General features: G+C 36.3%; 3 protein-coding genes across 3 annotated transcripts; all 3 read right to left on the bottom strand.

The window, feature by feature from the left end:
* Positions 1-319: 319 nt before the first annotated feature.
* On the bottom strand, positions 320-1,040 carry LOC133869780 (stigma-specific STIG1-like protein 3). The gene has a single exon (XM_062306851.1). It carries the CDS (start codon positions 968-970, stop codon positions 536-538), a length of 435 nt encoding a protein of 144 aa, XP_062162835.1. The 5' UTR covers positions 971-1,040; the 3' UTR covers positions 320-535.
* A 13,449-nt stretch (positions 1,041-14,489) lies between these two features.
* On the bottom strand, positions 14,490-18,588 carry LOC133868216 (putative pectate lyase 2). Its single transcript, XM_062305035.1, has 4 exons — positions 18,583-18,588; positions 17,134-17,814; positions 14,625-14,674; positions 14,490-14,506 (listed from the first exon to the last, which is right to left on the bottom strand). The coding sequence occupies exons 1-3, from the start codon at positions 18,586-18,588 to the stop codon at positions 14,657-14,659; spliced, it is 705 nt and encodes a 234-aa protein (XP_062161019.1). The 3' UTR covers positions 14,490-14,506; positions 14,625-14,656.
* Positions 18,589-20,595: 2,007 nt separating this feature from the next.
* On the bottom strand, positions 20,596-21,346 carry LOC133867759 (stigma-specific STIG1-like protein 3). The gene has a single exon (XM_062304522.1). It carries the CDS (start codon positions 21,272-21,274, stop codon positions 20,840-20,842), a length of 435 nt encoding a protein of 144 aa, XP_062160506.1. The 5' UTR covers positions 21,275-21,346; the 3' UTR covers positions 20,596-20,839.
* Between the last annotated feature and the right edge of the window lie 6,619 nt (positions 21,347-27,965).

Below are 27,965 nucleotides of genomic sequence, written 5' to 3'. Positions count from 1 at the left end.
GCTTGATCAGTAATAAGAAAAGGTTACCGAGATACTCCCTCGCCAGAACCGGCGAACTACGTACTGCCCACGAGGTCATTACACACCACCCTACTAAAGGGCGACGTGTGGCATATCGAACTATGCGATAAAGATATATATGTCTTTCAGTTGGGAAGATCAGGATATCCAAGGAAAGGCAAGCACGCCACTCATTCATTTGAAATACACACTAGATTATCTCTTTTTATCCGCTAGAAGCTATATAGAAGAGTTTTTTGTAAGTCCTCTCCACCGAGGAAGTGGCACATGCATGTACAGATTCCGGCTCCATCAAAGATTATTGAATAAACTTACGTAAATTTTATATAAAAACCTTAAAATTTACACCAAACCAATTAAGGATATCTGATGAATAAATAGCCAAGTGCATAAACCAACGAAAAGAAAAATAAATAACGGCCAAGTTAAGCCCATCAAATAGTACTGATGGCTCGCCTTTAGATAGCTGCACAATGAATCGATCCTGATTGCTTGATTTGGAGTTGGTGTCTCTTTACGCATAGCTGCACATCCCATACGCACAGAAGCCCCCTTTCTTGCAATTGTTGCCGCAGCTTCCACAATGCTTTTCGTTGGACATGGGGCTCACACACTTACCTTGGCAGCAAATCTTTGAGTAGCTACATTTCTTTCCACAGCTCCCACAGTTGAGCCTGTCTGTCGTCACATTAACGCATTTCTTCTGGCAGCAATGTGGCACCACGCTGCCCTTGGCATCACAAACCAATGGATACTTGTCACATGTCTTGACGGCCCGGGAGTCCTTCTGAGCAAGGAAGCGGCTTGTCCCTCGGAGAGAAGTTGCTTCTTTCTCTTGGGTTTCAGCCATGAGAAACAATTCTTCTTCAGATGGCGTGGCGGAAACTAGAGTAAATATGGCCGAAGCCATGAGAATGGCCAGCACAAAGAATGTCTTCAGGGACTTCATGTCTTGTGGGTACGTGTGTTTGTGTATAACGTAAGAACTGGGAATGACTTAGATGAAGAAAATGGAGAGAATTTGAATGCTGTTGATGGAAAGAATGGAGGGAAGTAGAGGTATTTATAGAGAAAAATGGAGGCTGAAGGAGGTAAACGTGTTTGGTTGAAAAAGAATAAATTGCATATATTCTATTCTAATGCCCTCTTCTGTGAGTGGGATGGTCTAATTTTCAACGCGCGGCCACAATTAAACTCAAAATTAGGTGGCAAATTGTGTAGAAGCAGTACTCGATCTAGATAAGGTAATGGTTAGGCAGGTGATGAGGCTCCTCTCCTTAGTCCTTACGTACGTACCAAGCAATTCCTTGGGCCGATCGATGTGTCTTAAACAATTATTGGCTTGAAAATATATAGGTGGTCTTGCATTTGTCAGAAACACATGAAAACGTACCTATAGGATCGATCTTTATCCGGTACGTTGTTTCACACCTCTACGTTCAATTTCTTCTCAACTCGTGGTCCATGGTGTTTGCTATATATTAGAGCAAAATCACTTAGAAAATCAGTGAAAGAGATCTAGAGTGCGACTTTGTGTGTATCGTCACTTTTCGTTCACATGCGAAGGCACACTTTTATTGAATGATTAATTAGGAGAATCAAATATAGTCATTACAAGCAGAACTCATAATTTTTTACACGATTTGTGAATTTGACACAAATCAAATACAATATTAACGAGTTAGGATTTTATATAATCCAGTTCGGATCAATTTCGGTTGCCCTGAATTAATTTGTTTAATAAACAAGTTAATCATGGGTCAACTCGCTTAACCTATAGGTGATTGACCTGCATAATCCGTACAAAATATAAATTAAATTAAATTATTCTTTACAATTAAAAAACAAAAATCTAAAAGAATAAATGCTAAAAGTACTCCAAAGTCGATCGCAGTAGGCAGTGGCGCCACTTCTCACTCACTCACTTTTGTCTGATATATTCTCATAAATTTTTAAATAAGCATTTTTAATATATAGGCATTTTTAATAAAGCTTTTAAAAATGAATGTAAAGCTCGACAACACTGTTTGTAATATGTAATCATTAAACTTTGTGAGTCTGATTGTATAGCATGCATGTAATAATTAAACTTTATCAATCGCTAATGATCTAGCAATCAAGTATAGTATTTAAGTACTATCGGATATTGAGAGAAAATAGTGCAGGTTAGAATATGTACGTTCGTTGTTAGTTTTGTCTTTGTAACATTTAAATTGTATATATATATAGAGGTCAAAATGGGCCGAGTTATGCCAATCGAATTGCATGTATCACTCACTCATTTAAATAAGTCATGTCAGATCGATTAACATGTGGGTCAACTCAACACACTAACACAAATTGCCAACTCTAATTGTCAAATATGGAAGATGAGGAATAACTATGGAAAACAGAATAGAGAAGAGAGAAAAGAAGAGCTGCGAAAGTAGAATGATTTCCCTTGTATTGAATGAATTAAAACTGTTTACAAGACTAAGTATATATATACATTAAGAGTTAACTACAAAACTGAATCAGTTAACTCTTAACTATAGTAAACTGAAACTAACTTGCTAACTAAATAAACTCACTTGCCAGCTGGTATGTAACTAACATACCAGTCTGGTTTATACAGTAACACTAAAACTCCCCCTCAAGAAGAAGCATCAGTAAATATATTAATGATGTTCATCTTGGACAATAAATGGTGAAAAAGATTGGAACCGAGAGCTTTAGTAAACAAATCAGCAAGTTGATGAAGAGACTTCACATGAAGTGTGCGGATAACATTTTCTTGAATCTTATCACGGACCAAATGACAATCTAGCTCGATGTGTTTGGTCCTCTCGTGGAAAACTGGATTGGCAGCAATGTGGATGGCTGCTTGGCTATCACAAAACAACAAAGCTGGCTGTGGATGAGGAGACTGAAGATCATGAAGCAAGTGCAGTAGCCAAGTGATCTCACAAGTAGTGGCAGCCATGGACCGATACTCAGCCTCTGCAGATGAACGAGAAACAGTGTGTTGTTTCTTTGACTTCCATGAAATCAAAGAATCCCCCAAGAAGACACAAAAACCAGTAATAGAGCGTCTTGTGTCGGGGCATCCAGCCCAATCAGAATCACAAAAAGCTTTAAGATGTGAAACTGAAGTAGAGGGATAAAAGAGACCTTGGCCAGGAGAAGATTTCAGATATTTAAGAACACGAGTGGCTGCATCCATATGAGGCTGCCGAGGTGTATCCATAAATTGGCTCAAAATCTGCACTGAATAAGAGATATCCGGGCGAGTAATAGTGAGATAAAGAAGTCTTCCAACAAGTCTTCTATAACTAGCAGGATCTGCAATGGAATCACCACTATGCCGAGATAACTTCAAATTTGTTTCCATAGGAAACTTGGAAGGCTTGGCAGCAAGCATACCACTGTCCTCCAAGATTTCTAAGGTGTATTTTCTTTGACATAGAGAAATACCCTTAGAAGTGCGAGCAATTTCCAAACCAAGAAAAAATTTTAAATTACCAAGATCCTTGAGCTTAAACCGGTTGTTCAAAAACTGAATCAGTTGAGTAATAGCATCAACATTGTTACTAGCTAAAACAATGTCATCCACATAGACAAGAAGAGCAATAAAGCTTGTTCCTTGTGATCGAGTAAACAAGGAATAATCTGACTTGGATTGAATAAAACCATGGGAGATCAATGTAGATGAAAATTTGGCAAACCATTGTCGTGAAGCCTGCTTAAGGCCATACAAAGACTTGGTGAGCTTACACACTTTATTCTCCCCCTTAAGAGTGTATCCCGGTGGTAACTTCATATAAACTTCCTCATTACGTTCCCCATGAAGAAACGCGTTATTAACATCAAGTTGATGTAAAAACCAGCCTTGTGCAGCAGCAAGAGCAAGTAGACATCTCACTGTTGTGAGTTTAGCAACCGGGGAAAAAGTCTCATAATAGTCTAAGCCCTCACATTGTGTGTAACCTTTAGCAACTAAGCGGGCTTTATAACGTTCAATAGACCCATCTGCCTGAAGTTTCACCTTATAAACCCATTTGCATCCAATTGGAACTTTATTGGAAGGCAAATCTGTTATAACCCAAGTGTGGTTATCTTCAAGGGCAGCAATTTCAGCATTCATGGCATCACGCCAATGCTGAAATTTGTTGGCTTGGTGAAAGAATTGAGGTTCATAGGTGGAGGAAACTTGCAAACAGTAGGTTTTATATGAAGGAGACAATTTATTGTAACAAAGAGAGGAAGAAAGGGAATACAAATTACCTGAAACAGAATGCATGGAATCCGAAGATGAAGCATGATGAGAAGCAAGTTGACAATGGTACTGCTGTAAGTAACCTGGTTTTTGTTTAACACGAGATGATCTTCGGGGAAGAGATGAAGAAATAGGATTGGGGACTAAATTAGGAACTGAATCAGATGCAGATAATGGAATAGAATAATGAGGTTCAGAATTAGGTGGATGTGATGATTGAATCACAGAATATGATGGTGAAGATTCTGATTGTGTTTGGATGGGAGATTCTAAAGGTATTTGAGGTGTAGAATGGAAAGGAAAATCAGAATGATTTTCTGAAAGATCAGAAACAGGATGTGGTAAAACAAAATGAGAATTAGAGGGTAAGAAAACACCATCAGAAGATGAATGTAGTAAACCAACAGCAAAAGGAAAGATGGACTCATGAAAGATAACATCTCTAGAGATAAAAACAGAATGATTATGAATATCCAACAACTTGTAACCTTTTTGCTGAAAAGGATATCCAAGAAACACACAAGGTTTGGCTCTAGGATCAAATTTATGTCGATTTCTAGAAAGAGTAGATGCATAACATAGACACCCAAACACTTTAAGATGATCATATGTAGGAGGTTTAGCATAAACCAACTCATAAGGAGAAGTGTTTGATAGATTGGGTGAAGGAATGCGATTGATAAGGTATGCAGCAGTTAAAATGCAATCTCCCCAAAACTTGAGAGGAAGATGAGCTTGAAATCGAAGAGAACGAGCCACATTTAGAAGGTGTTGGTGTTTTCTTTCAACTACAGCATTTTGTTGGGGAGATTCTACACAACTAAGTTGATGTAGAACCCCTTTGAGAGAATAGAAATCACTCATGTTAAATTCTGGACCATTATCCGAACGAAGGACTTTGATTCTAGAATTAAATTGAGTTTCAACAAAGTGAAAAAAAGATTGAATGAAAGTTCGGGTCTGATCTTTGGATTTAAGTAAATGAATCCATGTGAATCTACTATAATCATCGACTATAGTTAGAAAATAATGATGATCATTCCTAGAACCAACAGAGAAGGGACCCCAAATATCACAATGTATTAAATCAAAAGGAGATAAAGAACAAGTAACACTGTGAGGAAAAGATAAACGTTTTTGACGAGCCAAAGGGCAAATTGTACAAGGATTGTCCAGCAAATCACATGAAATATGTGGATTATTGGAATGTAAAAACTGAAGTCTAGAATGGGATAAATGTCCCAACCTATAATGCCAAAGGTCTGTAGAAACAGACTTAACATTTGCAGAAAAAGAAAAAGGTACAGGATTAGAAAATGAAGTCATAGCTGTTGAAGATAAAACAGGTTCTTCCAGCAAGTAAAACAGTCCATTTGCCTCTCTACCCACTCCAATCGTCATCCATGATGTTAGATTCTGTATGAAGCAGTAGTTAGCAAAGAAAATGAAACAAAAATTGAAGGTTTGAACAAGCTTGCTAACTGAAAGAAGATTAAAGGAAAATGAAGGAACACACAAAACATTAGTGAGTGTTAAGTGTGCTGAAATTTTAACTGTACCGATGTGGGTAACAAGAGCAAATTGACCATTAGGTAATTTGACTTTGGTGGAAATGGTGGCTGTGATAGAGGTGAAAAGGGAAATGGAGTTGATCATATGATCAGTAGCTCCAGTATCAATGATCCATGTATGAGGTTGAGGTGAAAAAGAAGTATGACATGAAGAAAAAACAGAGTATTTATGGTTTAAAATCAATGAAGTACTATGAACAAAGGAAAAAGGTTTACCTTCAGTAGATGGAATCAAGCGGTCAGAAGTAGTATTGGAAAGACTACCTGCTTGAAGAGCTGAGGATGAAGAGTTGGTCTGCATGTTGTGCATGAAAGTCATCAATTGTTGAACTTGGGCTTGAGAAAAAGGCATAGAAGGACTGTCTGTGGTCTGAACTTGATTAGCAGAAGAAGAAGAAGACCCAGCAGTCTTGTTGCGAGTGAACTTGAACCCGGGAGGAAAACCATGAATCTTGTAGCATTTTTCAACCGTGTGACCAATCACACCACAATGGCTACAAATGGGTTTAGTTTTGCGAGAAGCCTGTTTGACATTCTGATTGTGAACATAAGGGGCAGAAGGTGATTTGCTTGTTAACAAAGCCGAACTATCACCAAAATGAGTGGATTGAGATATCCCTCCAGAAATTTCCCTCTGTCTTTCATCTTGTAAAATCAAAGAAAAGACTTTGTTGATGGGAGGAAGAGGCTCAAGTAACAAAATTTGGCCACGGATGTTGGAAAAAGAATCATTTAACCCCATGAGAAAGTGGTAAATGTATTCTTGATGAAAGAAATCCATGATCGTCTTAGTACAACCACAGATACAAAGCCCACAAGAACAATGAGGAACAGGACGATAATTGGAAAGCTCATCCCAAACACTTTTAAGATGAGTATAATACGAGCTTACCGAGTTGGAACCTTGAGTAATATCAGCAATCGACTTCTGAAGCTGGAAGATGCGAGGGCCATTGCCCTGAGAGAACCTTTCCTTCAGGTCTTTCCACATGGCTTCAGCATTGTCGATGTAGATTACACTGGCTGAAATCTCCTTTGAGACGGAATTGATGATCCAACTCAACACCATATCATTGCATCTCGTCCAGGCCTTGAAATTTGATGAAGATTCAGACGGTTTTGGCATTGAACCATCGATCAAACAAAGTTTGTTCTTGGCATTGAGAGCCATCAGCATCGATCGACTCCAAGAATTGTAGTTCTCACCATTGAGAACTTGAGAAACCAGAATGGAACTCGGACTGTCTCCATGATGGAGAAACAGTGAATCAGAGAAATCATTGATGATTGCGGAAGTAGAAGAAGAAGAATTAGGGTTTTCCATGTGCTCTGATACCATGTCAAATATGGAAGATGAGGAATAACTATGGAAAACAGAATAGAGAAGAGAGAAAAGAAGAGCTGCGAAAGTAGAATGATTTCCCTTGTATTGAATGAATTAAAACTGTTTACAAGACTAAGTATATATATACATTAAGAGTTAACTACAAAACTGAATCAGTTAACTCTTAACTATAGTAAACTGAAACTAACTTGCTAACTAAATAAACTCACTTGCCAGCTGGTATGTAACTAACATACCAGTCTGGTTTATACAGTAACACTAAAACTAATTACAAGTCTACCAATTTAATGCAATGCTAAGTTGTGTAGTAACGTTCCAAACATTACTCTACTCACACACAAACGGCAGGCTGCCCGCTGATGGGCCGGCGCCCAGTCATATATAATATTATTACAACATTGCAAATAAAAATTGAAGTGTCAAGTAGTTAAGCTTAATTGGTAAAGGCTTATTCGTGATACAAAGTGGTCTAAAAATAAAATCCTATTTATCCATATTATTATTATAAAAAAAAAAAAAAAAAAAAACGTACGTGAGAATGTTAGGCTTGAATTGCAACTCGATCTGGTCTTGCCGTAGCCAGTTGAATGTTTCATTTTCTTGTTCAAAAGACACGAGAAAGCCAGTTGAATACTGTTTCATTTTCTTGTTCAAAAGCCACTAGAAAAGCCAGCTGGTAAAACCGTTACAAGAGCACTTCCTAAGAGCCTGTTTGATCTCTCATATAAATTTATTTGAATTATATATCTCAATTCACATGACAGCAATCAAGGAGACAAGGAGATAACACGTACGTGTATAATATTGGATTTCCTCTTAAAACTACTCCTTTCTTCTATTTCGTGTCCCCCATTTCCCCACCAAAAAAGAAAAAAAAAAACCGATAGCTCTATTTCTTTTTTAACAAAAGATATGAATATTTTATTACTCAAAGATTACGAACATAAAACTTTTACATCACAAAACATAAAGCTTTGCAAAATCATAGTCGCATGCCATGAGATTACATAGTTAAATAGATACAAACAAATTTTTTACAATAAAGTGTTATCTATGACTTTCATCTTCCGCTAATCAATGTACAAAAATAGTTAAGGAGCATATTTGCTCCGTTTGTTAATGTGTTTTAGAGATTTTTTTTTTTTTTTGAAAAAATATTCTTATGTAATATAAAGGTGAAAACAATTTTAATTTTTTTTTTTTTTTTTTTTTTGAGTGTTTTGTATTTTAGGTTATTTGTTAATGTCTTTGTTTTGAAAATAGAAAACAAAAGTGGGAAGGAAAAAGTAAGGAGAATACAAATATGCAATCAAATCTAAGGAAGAATATTTAATTTAGTATCAACCTAATATAGAAAATATATATTAATTCTAACAAATTCTTCAGAAACTTAGGGCGTATATAAAATACGGTTTTAGAATGAGAATGTGCAGTTTCTATGTACGTAGTAATTAAGTTCACATAATACCTACTGTAAATTCTACTCAATTTGTTTTGAGATTTAGGGAATTAAATATATCAAATTAAAATAATACATTTTTCTAACTATCTAACTTTTTATATAACTTGATTGGCTCGATGGTCAAGGTATAGGGTGCGTTTGGGATTGCGATTTCGTAAACAATAAGTACGATTTTAAACCAAATAGTAGAACATAAATCGTTTGGGAATTGCGTTTTTAAAAATAACGATTTGAAAATGCAGAAAATCTGTTTTTTCAAATCGCAGGTAAAATGATGTTTTTTTGAAAACGCAGAATTTTAAAGATTAATTTGCGATTTTAAATGCTAAACTGTGATTTTGCTAAACGCTTAACTGCGTTTTTGAAAATCATTTTTTTCAAATCGCACATTTTAAAATCGTTATTTTAAATCGCATTTTTTGAAATCGCAAACTCATACGGACCCATAGTATGAAAATTGGAATTAAACCCTATTAATTAATTTTTAGGCCTATCTTTTCGTTTGAAATATTTTCAAAAAATTATATATTATATTATAATAATTAGTATAGAGTAATGCTATTTGGTATACTGTTATATAATTGCCATATAACTTGATGACGTGGTAATTATCAGACATTAAATAAGCACTTGTAAAAAACAATTGATGACTGACGGTCAAATCATTACCGTTCATTATATTTTTAGTAGTTGTACTTATGTGATTTAATGGTTTGATTTGGATCCTATCGTGTTTATAAATATGATCAGACGGTTAGGTACGTATTTTACAAGGCCAACAATAAATTGGATTGCAAGATTAAATCGAGTGAGATCTAACAGGAACTAATAAATATGATTTAACAATCATAATTAAGTAATTAAGTACTGTTAACAATCCGTCTTGGAAAACTGATAAGTGAAATCAAACACTCAAAATTAATGACTGTTAATGAAAATTATTTTTTGTTAATTAAGCGTTTAAATATTCATGATGATTGTTATTTAGAAAATATATGATTTATTCTACAATAACAACCGATCACTCCATGGTCATTTTTTGAAGCAAAATTATATTAGGAATTCATAAAAGGAATCTCCATCTCTTTACACCGTACGTCTTAAACGGAGAAAAGTAACTTTGACCAGATCCGATATTTGCATGAAAATCTTCATGTTGACAATGTATCTATACTAAAGCAGGCATTATGAATTAATCTAGTGATCATTGCTAATTACATGTGTAATAGAATGAATAATGAAACATTGGCAAGCCCATCAAATGTTGATGCTGGCTCGCCTCTATTGGATATACACATTTCACAAATTTATAAATAGCTACGATATAATGACCTTCGTCATCTATACCTATATAACGGATGGAGATCTTCAATAATGTTGCTTTTTGGATCGTTAACAATTTAGATAACAAATATAAAAAGTTTCTGTGTGCATGTATCATCGTTTTTCCTTGTCGGACAGGTAAACCACACAGAAATTCTCTTAATATGTTATCCGAATTGCTAGTAATTCAAGCAAATTGTTGAATATCTGAATCCATGTGCATATAACTGGTTTGATTTTGGTTGCTTTGAAGGTGGTTTAATTTCTTTTTTATGCGTAGCTACACATTCCATACCCACAGGAACTCCCTTTCTTGCGGTTGTTGTTGCAGCGTCCACAGTGCTTCTTGTTGGACATCAGTTTCACACAATGACCCTCGCAACAGATCTCAAAATACTTGCATGTCTTCCCACACTTCCCGCAGTTGAGCGTGTTTGTCGTCACATGCACTCTTCATGCAGCAGTCTGGCCCCCAGCTGCCCTTGGCAGTTGGCACTGCAAACCCAAGGATGTGTGTCACATGTCAAGACGTACCGGTCGAAGTTCAGAGCAAGGAGGCGGCGGCTTGGCCCTTGGAGAGAAGCTGGTTCTTGGCCTTGGGCTTCCATTGAATAATCTCCATCCTCATGACCACTGAGAAATGAGCCTTTTTGATCAGACGGTGTTGCCGTGAGAGTAGCGGCGCTGCAATGCCCAGAAAATTAGAGAGAAAATACACATAGGTTAATGATCTTTAAATGCTAAAACACCTATAATTGTGTAAGTGCGTGTGTACATGTTTAAGATTAAGTATGGTTTAGTAATTTGTTGCATAATTAATCATATATGAATTTTTTAACTAAATGAATTTATAAACACATATGCTGATTTGGTGCAGGAAGCAATTTCTGTGTAATATGGTGTTTCGTGTGAGTGAGAGCTGTCAATTTTAATTTATTAAATCTGTAACCCAGCATGGTTTAAGCATTTCAGAGGATCATAACTAAAGGAAATAAACTTAGTTACATTAAATTAGTTACGATTAAATGGTAGTGTGTAATACGGTGTTTCGTGTGAGTGAGAGCTGTCAATTTTAATTTATTAAATCTGTAACCCAGCATGGTTTAAGCATTTCAGAGGATCATAACTAAAGGAAATAAACTTAGTTACATTAAATTAGTTACGATTAAATGGTAGTTAAAAAGAATGGAATCTAGTTTGTTATAGATAAAAACCCTTGAGGTCAAGTCTCGAGTCTTCATCCGAATCCTCCACCTGCAGTTAATCCAGCCGTTTGATTGAGTTTTTGTTGACTTAATCTTAACCTTCCAAGTGTTCTATATAAAGAACTTATTAATCAACCAAAATTGCACCAAAGAAAACTGAATTTCAGCAAGAAATTCCTTTGTTTATTCTCGGTAGATTGCAGGAACTTTGTTGCTGTAATTTCTGTGTTCTTCCTGTTTTTCCAGCACTTGTAAAACCAGAAATGGGATCTTGAATCATCACTTATTTCCCAACCATACAGCAGAAATAGAAATCAGAAACTTCCCCTGTTTTTGATTCAAAAACCAGCAAAGACAATTCACTTCCAAGTAGTTTATCTTGGACAGCAACTCTTCCTCCCTTCTTTGAATTGTTTTATCCAAAAGTTGGTGAGTAATTCCTTCAATTAATTTTCAGAAATCAGTATCTATTCAGCCTTATTCATGATTCTGCACTCCCCCCTCTTCCTCGAGATATTATTGCTGAATGCCTGAATGTATATATGTATATAAGTGACGTTCTCTTTTTCTCTTCTTGTTGAAAGCAGAGAAGTCTTCCTTTGAGAGCAGAGTCTGATCATCAACAGAAAACTAGTGAGTATATAATGACTTGAGAACACTTATATATATGTATATTAATGGATAAAAGCGGCTAGGAAGAGATCAAAGTGAAAATAAAAATATTGCTGCCTTTAAATATTTGCTGTCATGAAAATATGTTGCTGTCAAGAAGAAATTCTGCTGTGAATTGGGTGATTGCCGTGAGTGTAAATGATGTGCATGTGTCTAAAAAGGTAGTTTGCATGTGATAAAATATATATATATATATATATATATATATATATATATATATATATATATATATATATATATATATATATATATATATATATATATATATATATATATATATTTTGGTGAAAGTGATAAGTATAAAGAAATCAAGAGTTAATTAAAAGACGAAAACACTTGTAGAGTAATGCATATATTGCTGTCATGGGATGTTTGTTGTTATGTAGTGGCTGCCGTGATGAGTACGTGCTTAAAAAAAGGGGGGTGTTTTGCTTGTTGAATATATAATAATATATAGGTGCAAGTGACCTGAGTGTGCATTAACGTGTTAAGGTGTGAAGAAAGCATTTTGTGCTTATGTGTTGTGCTGTCAAACGAGTGTGTTTAAAAGTAGGTCATGTGTGTGTGTTTTAGTTTAACAAGTGGTTTTTGTTGGAAAAGAGAACAAGGCATGTGTCTTTGTTAAAAATGCTAGGCTATTATGGGTTCCACGTGGGCTTGTTTTAATATATATATTAGTAAATTCTAAAAATGGTTATATTGGGTTAATTTATAAAGGGAAAATACTTCCAAAACATTATTATACTATTTAATTTTATATAGAATTATTAAGGAGTTTCTTGGACTAAATTAAGATTAATATAATAACTATAACTTTTGTAAAGCTTAATCGAATAATAAAAAAATAAAAAAATATTCATATAGTACTTTTTATTGATTTATTATTTGCATGGATATAATTATGCAGTTTTACGGATAATCTTTGGAGCGAGAATAGTAAGTATCTCCATACTTACTGAGGACGAAGCTGGTGGATTTTTCTATGATATTGTGTTTACTGCTTTATTTAATTTGTTTGTGCATGTGAAATTTACATATTTTATATTTTAATTAAACTGATTAATAACAAAGTTGGTGAATGGAGCGGGGGGCGAAGGTATTGCCAGTGGAATCTTTGGTTCCCATAAAGATAATAATAATCAAATGTTGTAACCATAGGTTTACAGGCCAGCTAGGACCTTTGGTTCCTAGTCCCAGATAAAATAAGCTTTAAGTGAGAGTTGGCTAATATAGCGGGGGGTGAAGGTATTGCCAGCTGGGACCATAAGTTCCCACAACACGCTAATCCGGACCGCTGGTTCCATCACGAGAGGAGTGTAAAAGTTGATAATTAAACTTTAAAATTGTCATGCCATTTCCTTATTTATTTATTTTATTTTATTTCATTGTGTTGCATTTCATAAATAAATCAGTATTCATTATATTATTAGAAACAGTAGACTCACTTAAGTATTTTGTATTACTGTTTTCATTTTATATTATATATTATTATAGGATATGAGGAGGAGGAGTACCAGGATTACCCAGATCCTTAGGTGAATCCTGTTGTCAATACTTGAGGCTAACTTGCCTCCATTTTGTGGACTGCTGTGTTCCAGTCCTTTATTATATTATCTTGAGAACGATAATTATATTTCTGTTGGTGTGTATTAGCTATACTCTAGTTATTTTGGCTTGTAAATTATTTGTGCCTTGTGTGGCACAAATACTATCTTATGTGTAATTATTCAGTTACACTTTATATATTTATTTTGAGGTATTTCAGTTAGAAACTTTGATGTGTTATTTAATTTCAAGTCTGTTGGATAAAAAATATATATTTCACTGTCAATTTATAACTCTGATGATGTCGTAATATCACGTGAAATATCGAAATTTTTACTTATGCCTTTTTATAAAAGGCGGAGCGTTACAGCGCCCATAGCCATGAGCATGGCCAGCACAAAAAAAACCTTTGGGGACATGTAAGGCCCATCTGCCTAAACAAATAGATGGACGTACAACTCAAAATTTATTTAGAGCGCAACTTCCCCATTCAGATTGAACAAAACAAGCTTGCATTAACAAATACATCCTTAGAAGACCTCCATTTCCAATTATTCCGGTTTCCCTTCTCTCTCTTAGTAACCTAGCTGTCATGCAACAAATTAAATGCCTTTATGAAAATCTATAGCCAGCTAATTAATCAAATTTGCAGTGGAAGATGGAAAAAATAGTCGTCTTTCGACTAATTAATAATTACAAATGGTAATTATAGTTTTTCAATGGTCAAAATAAATGTATTTTTAAAAGATTTTAATCAAATTTAATTTTTCGTCCAACATAACGGTTAAGACTGGTGCCAAATAGGGCTAAACTGCAATAAAATGACATTTTGATGTACTAATTGTTACACTTATCAGTTGATAAAGCTAAATAAAAAATCAATGTTAGTTCGTGAGACTAAAGTATATTTTTAAAAAAAAAAAAAAGAAAAGAAAAGAAAAAGAGGAACAATTTGTTGATTTTGGCACCTGTTTGTTAGTGTCACTGTTTGGAGCTATAAAGTAGTTTCCTTCGCTGAAGATGGTTGGATCAGCACCGCTGCCAATGGCATACATACTCCACTGTTCATATTTATTGTTGGCGACATGGGCATATCCATACCTGGCCCTGCAATATTAATAATTCACCTAATTAATATGAGAATAATATTAATTCACCTGCAATATTAATTTCCAGCTGGCACTTTGAAAATGATCAGAAATTGATCATCAGTCTCCCTACTCACCTGGGCATCCTCTGAACGAAGTACATTTTGGCTCAAGCCACAACGCTCATCTAAAACAAAATTCTACTCAATAACCAGGAAGGCAAATAAAAATTTTGTAAATGTATAATAAATATATGAGTCAATGCGTGATTTAAAAATGCTTTCTAATTTTTTAATTTTTAAAATTGGCTCTTTAAATTTTTCGCATTTTTGAATTGGGCCATTTCATCACTTTTTTATCTAATTTTGCAAACTTTATTAGTGCCACGTGTCCATTTTCGCCACATCACCTCAAAATATTATTTTTTTAATAATATTATTATTTTTTTTAAAAAAAAAACAATAAAATAATAATAATAAAAAAAAGTGTTGGGTGGCCTGCAAGCCACCCTAGAGGTGGGCGAGCCAACCCTGGCCCCTTGGGGTGGCAGCACACCACCCCAGGCCCCCAGGGGTGGCTTTCGGGCCTCTCCTAGATGGATCTTGGTGTGGCCAGAAGGCCACCCCCAACAGTTTTTATAAAAAAATTTTGTTTTAAAAATAAAATTATTAAAAAAAATAATATTTTAAGGTGATGTAGCGAAAATAGACATGTGGCACTAACGAAGCTTTCAAAATTGGATGAAAAAGTGACGAAAGGGCCCAATTTAAAAATCGCAAAAAAGTTAAGGAGTCAATGTTAAAATTTAAAAAGTAAGGAGCATTTTCAAATTGCGTCGACTCATAGATTTATTATATATACATTTACCCTTTTTTTTTTAAGTTTCGGGTAAATGTAGTCATGTTCTAGTATTTTGTGTTTAATTTTTTGAAAATATTTTATATTTTGTTTTAGAAAGAGTGTTAGTCATAAGAGCATCAGCATTGAACTCTCCAACTTAAAAGTTTCAACAAATTTTAGAGAAAAACCCAGAAATCCTTCGTGCAGCAAACTCTCCAAAGTTTCTCTAAAATAAGTTATGTCCAAAAACCTCTCCAAATTTGACCCCAAAATTTCTTAAGCCATCTATTTTTTTTTTATCATTTTCTTTCATTCTCCCGCTTCTTCCCTCTTTTCCTTAGCGCCCCCTTTCCCTTTCCTTTTTCATTTTCCTTTTCCTTTTTTGTGACCCACCGGTGATGACAGTGGAGGCCTTGGAGTGAAACAACGAGTTTTATTTCTTCTATTCCCGAATCTTCATTTCCCGTAGACCTCTTTGCCTTTGTCTCTGTCTCTGTCTCTCTGTCTCTCTCTCTCTCTCTCTCTCTCTCTCTCTCTCTCTCTCTCTCTCTCTCTCTCTCATTCCGCCATTTTCTTTGTTCTTGAGCTTCTGGAATTTTCTCAATCCTTCTTGGTGCTTCTCTGCTGTTCATTTCTTTACCTGCAATGAAAAGTTTTATAGAAAGTGCTTGAAATTAGGGTTTCTTGGTTTGTGGTGGAGCTGGTTGAAGATGGTGGACCCAGTTGCTGTTTGAGTGCAGCTGTTCTTTATGATCTCGGAAGGAGTAGTGGAAGGTTTGTGTTATTTCCTCTTTGTTAATTCATGGGTCTGACTGGGAAAGATGGGTTTGATCGGAAATGGGTCTAACTAGGAGAGTGAAGCTTTTTAATTTTGATCGGAAATGGGTTCTGAGAAAGATGGGTTTGTTTGTGATGGAGTGGATTGGGAATGAGATTAAGAGGAAGGGGTTGTTAAAGCGGTTGGTCTTAAAAACCAATAAAAAATAATATTCAGTTAAAATTGAGAAAATTTTAGAGAGTTTGATGTAAGAAACATTTTAAAAGTGATAAATAAAATCAAAAAGTAGTTTCGTAAGCCAAAATTTAGAAAAAATTTAAATAGCTTTACGAGGATGCTCTAAATGTCACATCTCAAATCTTGTTTAGATAATTATTGTTTGAAAAGTAATTATTAGTGTTTAAAAAGCTATCTATTTTACCGACAAAAACCGTTACTGTTAGCTCAAAAAAAAAGAAAAAAAAAAGGCTACCGTTAACTCCCGGGAGTCGTAGTAACAGTTGGGCTTCAATTACTGGTTATAGAGGAGCATGGTTTTGAGAGGCTGAAGTTAAGCTTTTTGTACAGATTGATTTAGGAGGCGTCTTAGGCGGGGAAGACTTATCCGTGTGATAGTAGGTTCCAGAACAAGCGTCTCCCAAGTGACGAGTCCCATCCCCCCACGTGATTTTGCATCACTGGTATCCATAAAGAGCCTCACAAAAAGACATTTTCCCGATTCACCTTTGTTCAACCAAAGACGCCCACTGTACACTGCTGACTGCTAGGTTTGTGATTATATCATAACCTGACAAAATTATTGCATAATTTGGGCTACACTCGATCGGTTTTGTGTTGGCAGTATTTGGTATATATAATTGCTTCCATCTCATATTTAAAAGTTAAAATTCCATTTATTATAAAAGCCCTATTCATTAAACGGGAGCCTAGACCTACTCGATCGTGATCAGGGAGACTGGCATGCAATTTAGCTCAAATTAATTACAGAAAAGAATGACGAACGAAGGAAAACGTTAATGGGTGCTTACCTTATCGTGCTGGGAGAAATAGTTGTTAGAGACGGTGATAGCAGTTGAAGCATGGATGACATCAATGAGGCCATCCGCGCAACGGGCGAGAAAGCAATGGTCAATCCAAACATTCGAGGATGCAAACACAGAAATGCCATCTCCATCTGAGCCTCCACGACGCCCGACATGGGTCGGGCTGCTCCTAACGAGGCCAGACTTCCCCGGCTTACAGTCATGAATGCTGATCCCATGTATAATAACATGGCTTACGCCTTGCACCGTGATGCATGGCCCGTACGCAATCTCCACTTTAGCCCCTCTACCATCAATGGTCTTGAAACTGTTCATAATAAGCTCGTTCTCGAGTTTGATAACCATGTCCTTGGCGAAAACGATCCACAGTGGCTGCGTTTGGATTACACCATATCGAAGCGTGCCTGGTTTGGGGTTTACTGCGTCATCGTAGGGCGTGGTAACCACATATATCGCCCCATATTTTCCTCCTATTGCATCTTTGCCGAACCCCACCGCGCAATCCGCCAAAGCACGGCGGTTGGCCGCCCAGTTTGATTTCGTGCGCCAGCACGAGTCTATTGCGTTCAAAATGGGCTTAGGAGTGCCGGTACTCCATGGTGCTGGGGTGTAATAGGCTGCGGCCGAGGTTGAAGCAAAGCATGCTAGAAAACATGCATGTAAGCACTAATATTGGGAGAGGGGCTAGGGAGGCCATGCCTGGCTTAGCTTGTGGGTGGGGGTGAGATATGCAACAGCAGGCCGGAGATGAAGAGAGGATTAAATAGGCGGCGATGAGATCGAAGGTGGTGCCCACGATTTAGGAGTTGATTTTTTGTGGCAAAGATTTGGGAAAAACACAATTAAAGACGTGGTTGCACGAGCTTAATTAGTTTAATTGGTTGACTTGCTCGATCGATGTCAAGGCAACTCCAAAGGTGGAGCTGATTGTGGAGAGTTGCCTTAATTAACACCCGATGTAGAGATGTTATAGAATACTTTATGATCAGCTTGTATTCCCTGGATACGTACGGAAGACCCTTCCGGGGAGATTTAGAAATATCATATATATATATATATATGAGACTGGAAATAACAAGTGTATCTATTAATTCTGGAATATATGGAGATGGGGACGTGGGAGCTAGCTTATATGGATACTTTTTTTTTTTGCTTCACTATGGGGCCTCTAATTAGGGAAAAATTAAAACAAAAACGCAGTTGACATACCCCAATATTAAGAAATAAATTATGTCAATTTTAAATAATATTTTTGGTCAAGGCAACATCTGACTACTTGACCAATAAGATATGCAGATCCAAAAGAATTAAACCAATACAGTAAAGTTTTTTTTTTTTTTTTTTATTGGAATATTAAAGGGGGAAATTCTGAAAGGCCTGCCACATTAATTAGGCAATGTAATCAAGATGGACTCCCATATATACGGCATATACCAACATTTTGGCTCAAGCCACAACGCTCATCTAAAACAAAATTCTATTTAATATAAATGAAGGAAGGTCAATACTAAATTCTACCGACTGAATTCCTTCCCCGGCCCCAATTCAAATTAAAAATATAAATATATATTTCATACAAATTAGATTATAGGAAAATCGATCTCTCCGAGTCAGTTTTTGAAAGTGTTATGAGTCCCTTAACATCTAATAAACACATATACATATTTTTTTCACGTGCTTTTTTAATAGCATTAATGAAAAAATATATGATTCTCATATGCTCAAATGATATATGACATTTTTAGAGACTGCTTGAAAAATTCTTACTACCCATATTGTAGGAAATTTATAATAATAATAATAATAATAATAATAATATATATATATATATATATATATATATATATATATATATATATATATATATATAAATTCTCTCAATTTTAAGTAAAATAGGAAGGAGTTAATCATTTTATGGTACAAATTAAATTTCACAATTAAATAGATGATCGTTCACCTGATGCAGAATATAGATTTAAGATTAATCTGAGAGCTAAAGGAAATATAAATAAAGGAAAATTTTAATTCTTGAGCAAAATCAAATTAAATAGGGATTCTGCCAAAAATATGGCAACAAAATCCCTTCTAAAACTCAAATTTGGATATTTTTCTAAAATGGCAAATAAAATAAAATAAAATAAAATCTTCAAACACTAATTCAGAGGGAAAAACAACGGATTTTGATGCCCACAACGATACTCACCTAGTGTAGTTAACTGCGCACGACATGGGCATCAAAATAATTAAGCTTTTCGATATATGAGCAGGCCAGGGTCTTACATGTGAGTTTGATATTTGTAGTAAAGATTAATTATGAATGTTTTACTACATGTTATAGCCTCAATTACGCATAATTAATCATGCCGAATCTTGTCAATCTTGCTTTGACTCTCTCTCGGACAACTCAACATATCAACTACGACTCCCTGCATCATCCAAAAAAAAAAAAAAAACCTCTAGAAATTGTTCTAGAAGTCATATATATATATATATATATATCATTCTCGTTTGAAATTTTCTGAAGGAACTGTTGTGATCATATATTTAACAAATTAATAATGTTCAGGCGACATACGTGATTAGGCGGCCGGCCGGGGAAGAAATTACACAAAAGTACTTGAGTGAAGCTAGCTAGCTAACACCATATATGATTAGTACGGCCCTCCAAATGGCATCTAATTGTCACTTGATGCCAATTAAGGATTCAATAGGGTAGTTCTAAGCTTCAACAATAGCCTACTCTAATTTTTTCTCTGTGAAGTGTACACTGAAATAAAATTACAATTGGTATAGAAAATAATTTTGTTAGTGGGGATCCCTGGCCTCCTCGAAATTACTACAAAATCCTTGACAAAATGACATGGCAATTCATAATTTGTAAAATAATTAATTAAAAAAAATTAGCTTATCTATACAATATCAATTATGGACTGATAGATCGATCAATTTGTCAATAACTTCATAGTCCAAGCAATTTCTAGGGCTATAAATATGTCAACAGGACTCGATCTTCATGCATGTGACGTTGAGATTTCCGGTCATGAAGCTCTATCAAAATGGTACTATGGTATATCTAAATTTGTTTCATTATATTTGCAAAAGTGGATTATGAGGCTATGGCCGATCTTACCATGACAATACCCATAAAACATGGATATCTTATTGACCGTCCTAAAATTAATAAAAAAAGTATCGAGTCAATTACCCTTAATTCATAAGATCGAACAACAATATTATTGGTGATGATATATATCTCTAGAAAGTGAAAAGAAGCTATTTAAGATTTTGAAAAGATTAAATGCAGCTTGATCAGTAATAAGGAAAGGCAAGCACGCCACTCATTCATTCGAAACACACACTAGATTATCTCTTTTTATCCGCTAGAAGCTATATAGAAGAGTTTTTTGTAAGTCCGGTCCTCTCCACCGAGGAAGTGGCACATGCATGTACAGATTCTGGCTTCATCAAAGATTAATGAATAAACTTACATAAATTTTATATAAAAACCTTAAAATTTACACCAAACCAATTAAGGATATCTAATGAATAAATAGCCAAGTACATAAACCAACGAAAAGAAAAATAAATAACGGCCAAGTTAAGCCCATCAAATATATAGTACTGATGGTTCGCCTTTAGATAGCTGCACAATGAATCGATCCTGATTGCTTGATTTGGGGTTGGTGTCTCTTTACGCATAGCTGCACATCCCATACACACAGAAGCTCCCTTTCTTGCAATTGTTGCCGCAGCTTCCACAATGCTTTTCGTTGGACATGGGGCTCACACACTTACCTTGGCAGCAAATCTTTGAGTAGCCACATTTCTTCCCACACTTCCCACAGTTGAGCCTGTCTGTCGTCAAATTAACGCATTTCTTCTGGCAGCAATGTGGCCCCGCGCTGCCCTTGGCATCACAAACCAATGGGTACTTGTCACATGTCTTGACGGCCCGGGAGTCCTTCTGAGCAAGGAAGCGGCTTGTCCCTCGGAGAGAAGTTGCTTCTTTCTCTTGGGTTTCAGCCATGAGGAACAATTCTTCTTCAGATGGCGTGGCGGAAATTAGAGTAAATATGGCCGAAGCCATGAGAATGGCCAGCACAAAGAATATCTTCAGGGACTTCATGTCTTGTGGGTTCGTGTGTTTGTGTATAACGTAAGAACTGGGAATGACTTAGATGAAGAAAATGGAGAGAATTTGAATGTTGTTGATGGAAAGAATGGAGGGAAGTAGAGGTATTTATAGAGAAAAACGGAGGCTGAAGGAGGTAAACGTGTTTGGTTGAAAAAGACTAAAATGCATATATTCTATTCTAATGCCCTCTTCTGTGAGTGGGATGGTCTAATTCAACGCGCGGCCACAATTAAACTCAAAATTAGGTGGCAAATTGTGTACGAGCAGTACTCAATCTAGATAGGGTAATGGTTAGGCAGGTGATGAGGTTAGTCCTTACGTACCAAGCAATTCCTTGAGCCGGTCGATGTCTCTTATGATTCGTTTGTTTTGACGTAAAATGATTTTTGTCGTAAAATAGTTTTAGGGAGGTCATTTTTTTAAAAAATATTTTTCGCTGAAAACATTTTTCGGTATTTAGTGCATACGAAAAATTACAAATATTTTTTATATTTTTATTCAATCATATTAACCTATAAAAATTAATTTTTATTCAAAACATATAAATATTAATGTAAAATAATATAAAAGTCACCGGAGACGAGATTCCGTCACTGATCGACAGGATTCCGACCACTTTTATCAGATTTTGGCTATAGGATAAAGTCTGGAATCCGGACAGTCTCGTCAAAATCTGGGTTGGCTGGATTCCGGCGAAAGTGGCCGGATTCCGAGAAAAATACCGGATTCCGGCCAAAACGGCCGGACTCCAGCGTACTGGCCGGAAACTGCCAGAACCGCTGGAATCCGGCCGTTCTGGCCAGATTCCGGTCAGGTGGCCGGAATGCGATCAGTTTGGTCGCCAGAATCTGGGCCGACTGGATTCTGTTACCGGATTCCGGCGACATTGACCTGAGGTTGTCGGATTTCGGTACCGGCAAGATTTTAGTGATGGTCGACTGCTTTAACGTGAAGGTCGATTGTGTCATTTAAAAGGGGTCAAATATGTCTTGCGTCTAAAAAAGCGTAAATCATTTTCCGAAATTTACAAAGCATTTTTGGTCAGACAGAAATCATTTTCTGATTGACTATTATTTTTGCCCCTACTAAATACCAAAAAATACCGAAATCATTTTACGCCGAAACAAACAAAACATTAAACAATTATTGGCTTGAAAATAGCTGGTCTTGCATTTGTTAGAAACACATGAAAACGTACCTATAGGATCTTTAACCGGTACGTTGTTTCACACCTCTACGTTCAATTTCTTCTCAACTCGTGGTCCATGGTGCATGTTTGCTATATATTAGAGCAAAATCACTTAGAAAATCAGTGAAAGAGATCTAGAGTGCTACTTTCGGTACTTTGTGTGTATCGTCACTTTTCGTTCACATGCTAAGGCACACTTTTATTGAATGATTAATTAGGAGAATCAAATATAGTCATTACAAGTAGAACTCATAATTTTTTACACAATTTGTGAATTTGACACAAACCGAACACAATATTAACGAGTTAGAATTTTATATAATCCAGTTCGGATCAATTTCGGTTGCCCTGAATTAATTTGTTTAATAAACAAGTTAATCACGGGTCAACTCGCTTAACCTATAAGTGATCGACCCGCATAATCCGTACAATATATAAATTAAATTAAATTATTCTTTACAATTGAAAAACAAAAACCTAAAAGAATAAATGCTAAAAGTACTCCAAAGTCGCAGTGGGCAGTTGCGCCACTTCTCACTCACTCACTTTTGTCTGATATATTCTCATAAATTTTTAAATAAGCATTTTTAATATATAGGCATTTTTAATAAAGCTTTTAAAAATGAATGTAAATCTCGACAACACTGTTTGTAATTTGTAATCATTAAACTTTGTGAGACAGATTGTATAGCATGTCGTAATTAAACTTTATCAATTGCTAATGATCTAGCAATCAAGTAGTATTAAAGTATTGGATATCGAGAGAAAATAGTGCAGGTTAGAATATGTAGGTTGTTAGTTTTGTCTTTGTAACATTTAAATTGTATATATTGTAACGATTCACCCCCAATGACACAATACTGTCCGCTTTTGGCTCCCCATACCAGACTTCCCAAGAGGTCACTCATCTTGGGATTGCTCTCGCAGCGGCTCGCTTAACTGCAGAGTTCTGATAGGTTCATTGCCATCACGACTTTAAAACGCGTTGTGTCATATAGGGTGCATTTATACATATAAGCACATCCTCATTCCCAGGCGATGTGGGACGTCACAATCACCCCCCCTTGGGACCCAGCGTCCTCGCTGGCGACCCTCATGGGATCACCCCATTCTTGGCATCCCAGCGAGTGCCCGCCGGCAACCCTCTTGGGCTTGTGCACGCTCCCACCATCTCAGGCTGGGCAAGAGGGTTGCCGGCGGGCACTCGCTGGGATGCCAAGAATGGGGTGATCCCATGAGGGTCGCCAGCGAGGACGCTGGGTCCCAAGGGGAGGTGATTGTGACGTCCCACATCGCCTGGGAATGAGGATGTGCTTATATGTATAAATGCACCCTATATGACACAACGCGTTTTAAAGCCGTGATGGCAATGAACCTATCAGAACTCTGCGGCTCGCTGCGAGAACAATCCCAGGATGGGTGACCTCCTGGGAAGTGAGAAGTCCGATATGGGGAGCCAAAAGCGGATAATATTGTGTCATTGGGGGTGGATCGTTACATAAGTAGTGGTGATTATATATGGTCTAAACAATGAGAGTAATTAACTTCTCCTATTCTTCATATCTCACGTACGTACATACTTTCTTTTTTTTTTTTTTTTTTTTTTTTAATAATAATATGGATAAATAGGATTTTATTTTAGACCACTTTGTATCGCAATAAGTCTTTACCAATTAAGCTTGAGAAATGCTAGGGGTACTTACAAACTTTTACAAACAAATGCTTACAAACTGATGTAGAGTCCTACATGGTTTTTTTCAATAAAAAAAATTAAAGATGTGTAAATTTTTCCCCTCTCTCTCTCTCTTGTAAATCTCCCCCCTCTCTCTCGTCGCTGCTAGTCTCACCACTGTCAACTCAAGATCGCCACTGCTGTTCCTGTCCGTTCTCTATTGTCGTGAATCTGGCCGATCAGAACCGGTAGGTGATGGCCGGAAACCCACCCCCAAAGTAAAAGACCTTCGTCTGACGAGATATCCAACGTGGGTTTGCTTGAGTCCGTTCGGCGTGGGCTTGGTGTGGGTTTGGTGGGTCTGTCCGGCGAGAGATCCAGTCGGAAACGCACGCGGTTTGGTGGGTCAAGGCGTCGATGGTCGGGGTATGGGTTTGGTTGGGTCCGTTCGGTGTGGGTTTGGTGGGTGTGTCCGGCGAGAGATCCGGTCGGAAACCCCACGCGGGTTTGGTGGGTCGGGGCGCTGGTGGTCGGGGTATGGGTCTAGGTCGGTGGTCGTGGTCGGGGTCGGGATATGTCGTCGGACAGATCTATCTGTCACCAGATCTATAGCCTCTTTCTCTCGCGTGGGTTTCCGATGTTGTTAGGAGCTCGCCGTGGTCGGGATCTGGATTGGGGTCTGAGTCGGTGGTCGGGGTTGGGATCTGTAGCCTCTTTCTCTTGCTAGAATTTCTATGGAAACCCACGTAGCATTTCTCAATTATACACGTGTTTAAGAAAACGCCACATATACTCCACATCAGTTTGTAAGCATTTGTTTGAAAGAGTTTGTAAGTACCCTAGCATTTCTCATTAAGCTTAACTACTTGACACTTCAATTTTTATTTGCAATGTTGCAATAATATTATATATGACTGGGCAGCCTGCCGTTTGTGTGTGAGTAATGTTTGGAATGTTACTACACAACTTAGCATTGCATTAAATTGGTAAACTTGTAATTAGAGTTGGCAATTTGTGTTAGTGTGTTGGGTTGACTCACATGTTAATTCTGACACGACTCATTTAAATAAGTGAGTGATACATGCAACTCAATTAGCATAACTCGACCCATTTATTAAATAGGCCGTGTTGGTTTAAACTGAGCAGACTTGACACACATAATATATTTAATTAACAGATCATGTTGGGTTGACCCAAATACAATCTATATATGTGACGTCCCACATCGCCTGGGAATGAGGATGTGCTTATATGTATAAATGCACCATATATGACACAACGCGTTTTAAAGCCGTGATGGTCATGAACCTATCAGAACTCCGCAGTTAAGCGAGCCGCTGCGAGAGCAATCCCAGGATGGGTGACCTCCTGGGAAGTCTGGTATGGGGAGCCAAAAGCGGACAGTATTGTGTCATTGGGGGTGGATCGTTACAAATGGTATCAGAGCCATTGCCCAGCCTGAGATGGTGGGAGCGTGCACAAGCCCAAGAGGGTTGCCGGCGGGCACTCGCTGAGATGCCAAGAATGGGGTGATCCCATGAGGGTCGCCAGCGAGGACGCTGGGTCCCAAGGGGGGGTGATTGTGACGGCCCACATTGCCTGGGAATGAGGATGTGCTTATATGTATAAATGCACCCTATATGACACAACGCGTTTTAAAGCCGTGATGGTCATGAACCTATCAGAACTCCGCAGTTAAGCGAGCCGCTGCGAGAGCAATCCCAGGATGGGTGACCTCCTGGAAAGTCTGGTATGGGGAGCCAAAAGCGGACAGTATTGTATCATTGGGGGTGGATCGTTACAACTTAGCTTGATTTTAGCCATTGAATATGTATTATAACTGCTAAATCATCGTTATCCTGAGATCTATTATATAAAATATTTAATTAAAATTAAATATAAAAATGGTAAAATTAAAGCAGGATCATCCATCTTAAAATTGGTACTATACATGCGTACGTAGAGAATGTTAGGCTTGAATTGCAACCCGATCTGGTCTTGCCGTAGCCAGTTGAATGTTTCATTTTCTTGTTCAAAAGACACGAGAAAGCCAGTTGAATATTGTTTCATTTTCTTGTTCAAAAGCCACTAGAAAAGCCGGCCAGCTGGCAAAACCGTTACGAAAGCACTTCCTAGGAGCCTGTTTGATCTCTCATATAAATTTATTTGAATTATAGGTTTGACTATATATCTCAATTCACAAGACAGCCATCAATGAGACAAGGAGATAACGCGTGTATAATATTGGATTTCCTCTTAAAACTACTCCTTTCTTATATTTGGTGTCCCCCATTTCCACACCATTTGTTTTTTTTTTTTTGTTTTTTTTTTTTTAAAGAAAGATATGAATATTTTATTGATCAAAGATCACGAACATAAAACTTTTACATCACAAAACATAAAGCTCTACAAAATTATAGCTACATGCTATGAGATTAAATACTCATAGATACAAACAAAATTCTTACAATAAAGTGTTATCTATGACTTTCATCTTCCTTTAATTCATGTACAAAAATAATTAAAAATCATATTTGTTCCGTTTGTTAATATATTTTAGAGATTTTTTTTTTTTTTTTTTTAAAAAAAAGTATTCTTGTGTGACATAAAGGTGAAAATAGTTTTAAATTTTTTTTAATGCATTTTTCTAACTATTTAACTTTTTATATAACTTGATTGGCTCGATCGTCAAGGTATATTATGAGAATTGGAATTAAACCCTATTAATTAATTTTTAGGCCTATCTTTTTGTTTGAAATATTTTCAAAAAATTATATATTATATTATAATAAGTATAGAGTAATATTATTTAGTATATTGTTATATGATTGTCATATAATTTGATGATATGGTAATCAGACTTTAAATAAGCACTTGTAAAAATTAATTAATGATTGATTTCACGGTAGTAGACGGTCAAATCATTACCGTACATTATATTTTTAATAGTTGTAATTATGTGATTTAATGGTTTGATTTGGATCCTATCATGTTTTGATCAAACGGTTAGGTATTTTACAAGGTCAACAATAAATTGGATTGCAAGATTAAATCAAGTGAGATCTAACAGGAACTAATGAATATGATTTAACAATCCATATTGGAAAACTGATAAGTGAAATCAAACAGACAAACATTCAAAATTAATGACTGTTAATGAAAGTTATTTTTTGTTAATTCCAAAATTAAGCGTTTAAATATTCATGATGATTGTTAATTAGAAAATATATGATTTATTCTACAATAACAACCGATCACTCCATGATCATGTTTTGAAGCAAAATTAATTATATTAGGACTTCATAAAAGGAATCTCCATCTCTTTACACCGTCTTAAACGGAGAAAAGTAACTTTGACCACATCCGATATTTGCTTGAATTGAAAAACTTCATGTTGACAATGTATCTATACTAAAGCAGGCATTATGAATTAATCTAGTGATCATTGCTAATTACATGTGTAATAGAATGAATAATGAAACATCGGCAAGCCCATCAAATGTTGATGCTGGCTCGCCTTTATTGGATATACACATTTCACAAATTTATAAATAGCTACGATATAATGACCTTTGTTATCTATACCTATATAACGGATAGAGATTTTCAATAATGTTGCTCTTTAGATTATTAGCAATTCGAACAGCAAATATAGAAAGTTTCTGTGTTTATGGTTCATCGCTCGCTCCTGTTCGGACAGGTGAACCACACAGAAATTTTCTTACATTTGTTATCTGAATTGCTAGTAATTCGAGCAAATTGTTGAAAATCTGGATCCATATGCATATAACTGGTTTGATTTTGGTTGCTTTGAAGGTGGT

Source organism: Alnus glutinosa, chromosome 5 (genome assembly GCF_958979055.1).
Source record: "Alnus glutinosa chromosome 5, dhAlnGlut1.1, whole genome shotgun sequence".
NCBI lineage: Eukaryota > Viridiplantae > Streptophyta > Magnoliopsida > Fagales > Betulaceae > Alnus > Alnus glutinosa.
Note: the sequence above shows the minus strand (reverse complement) of the source record. Positions and strands in the feature narration are given on the sequence as shown.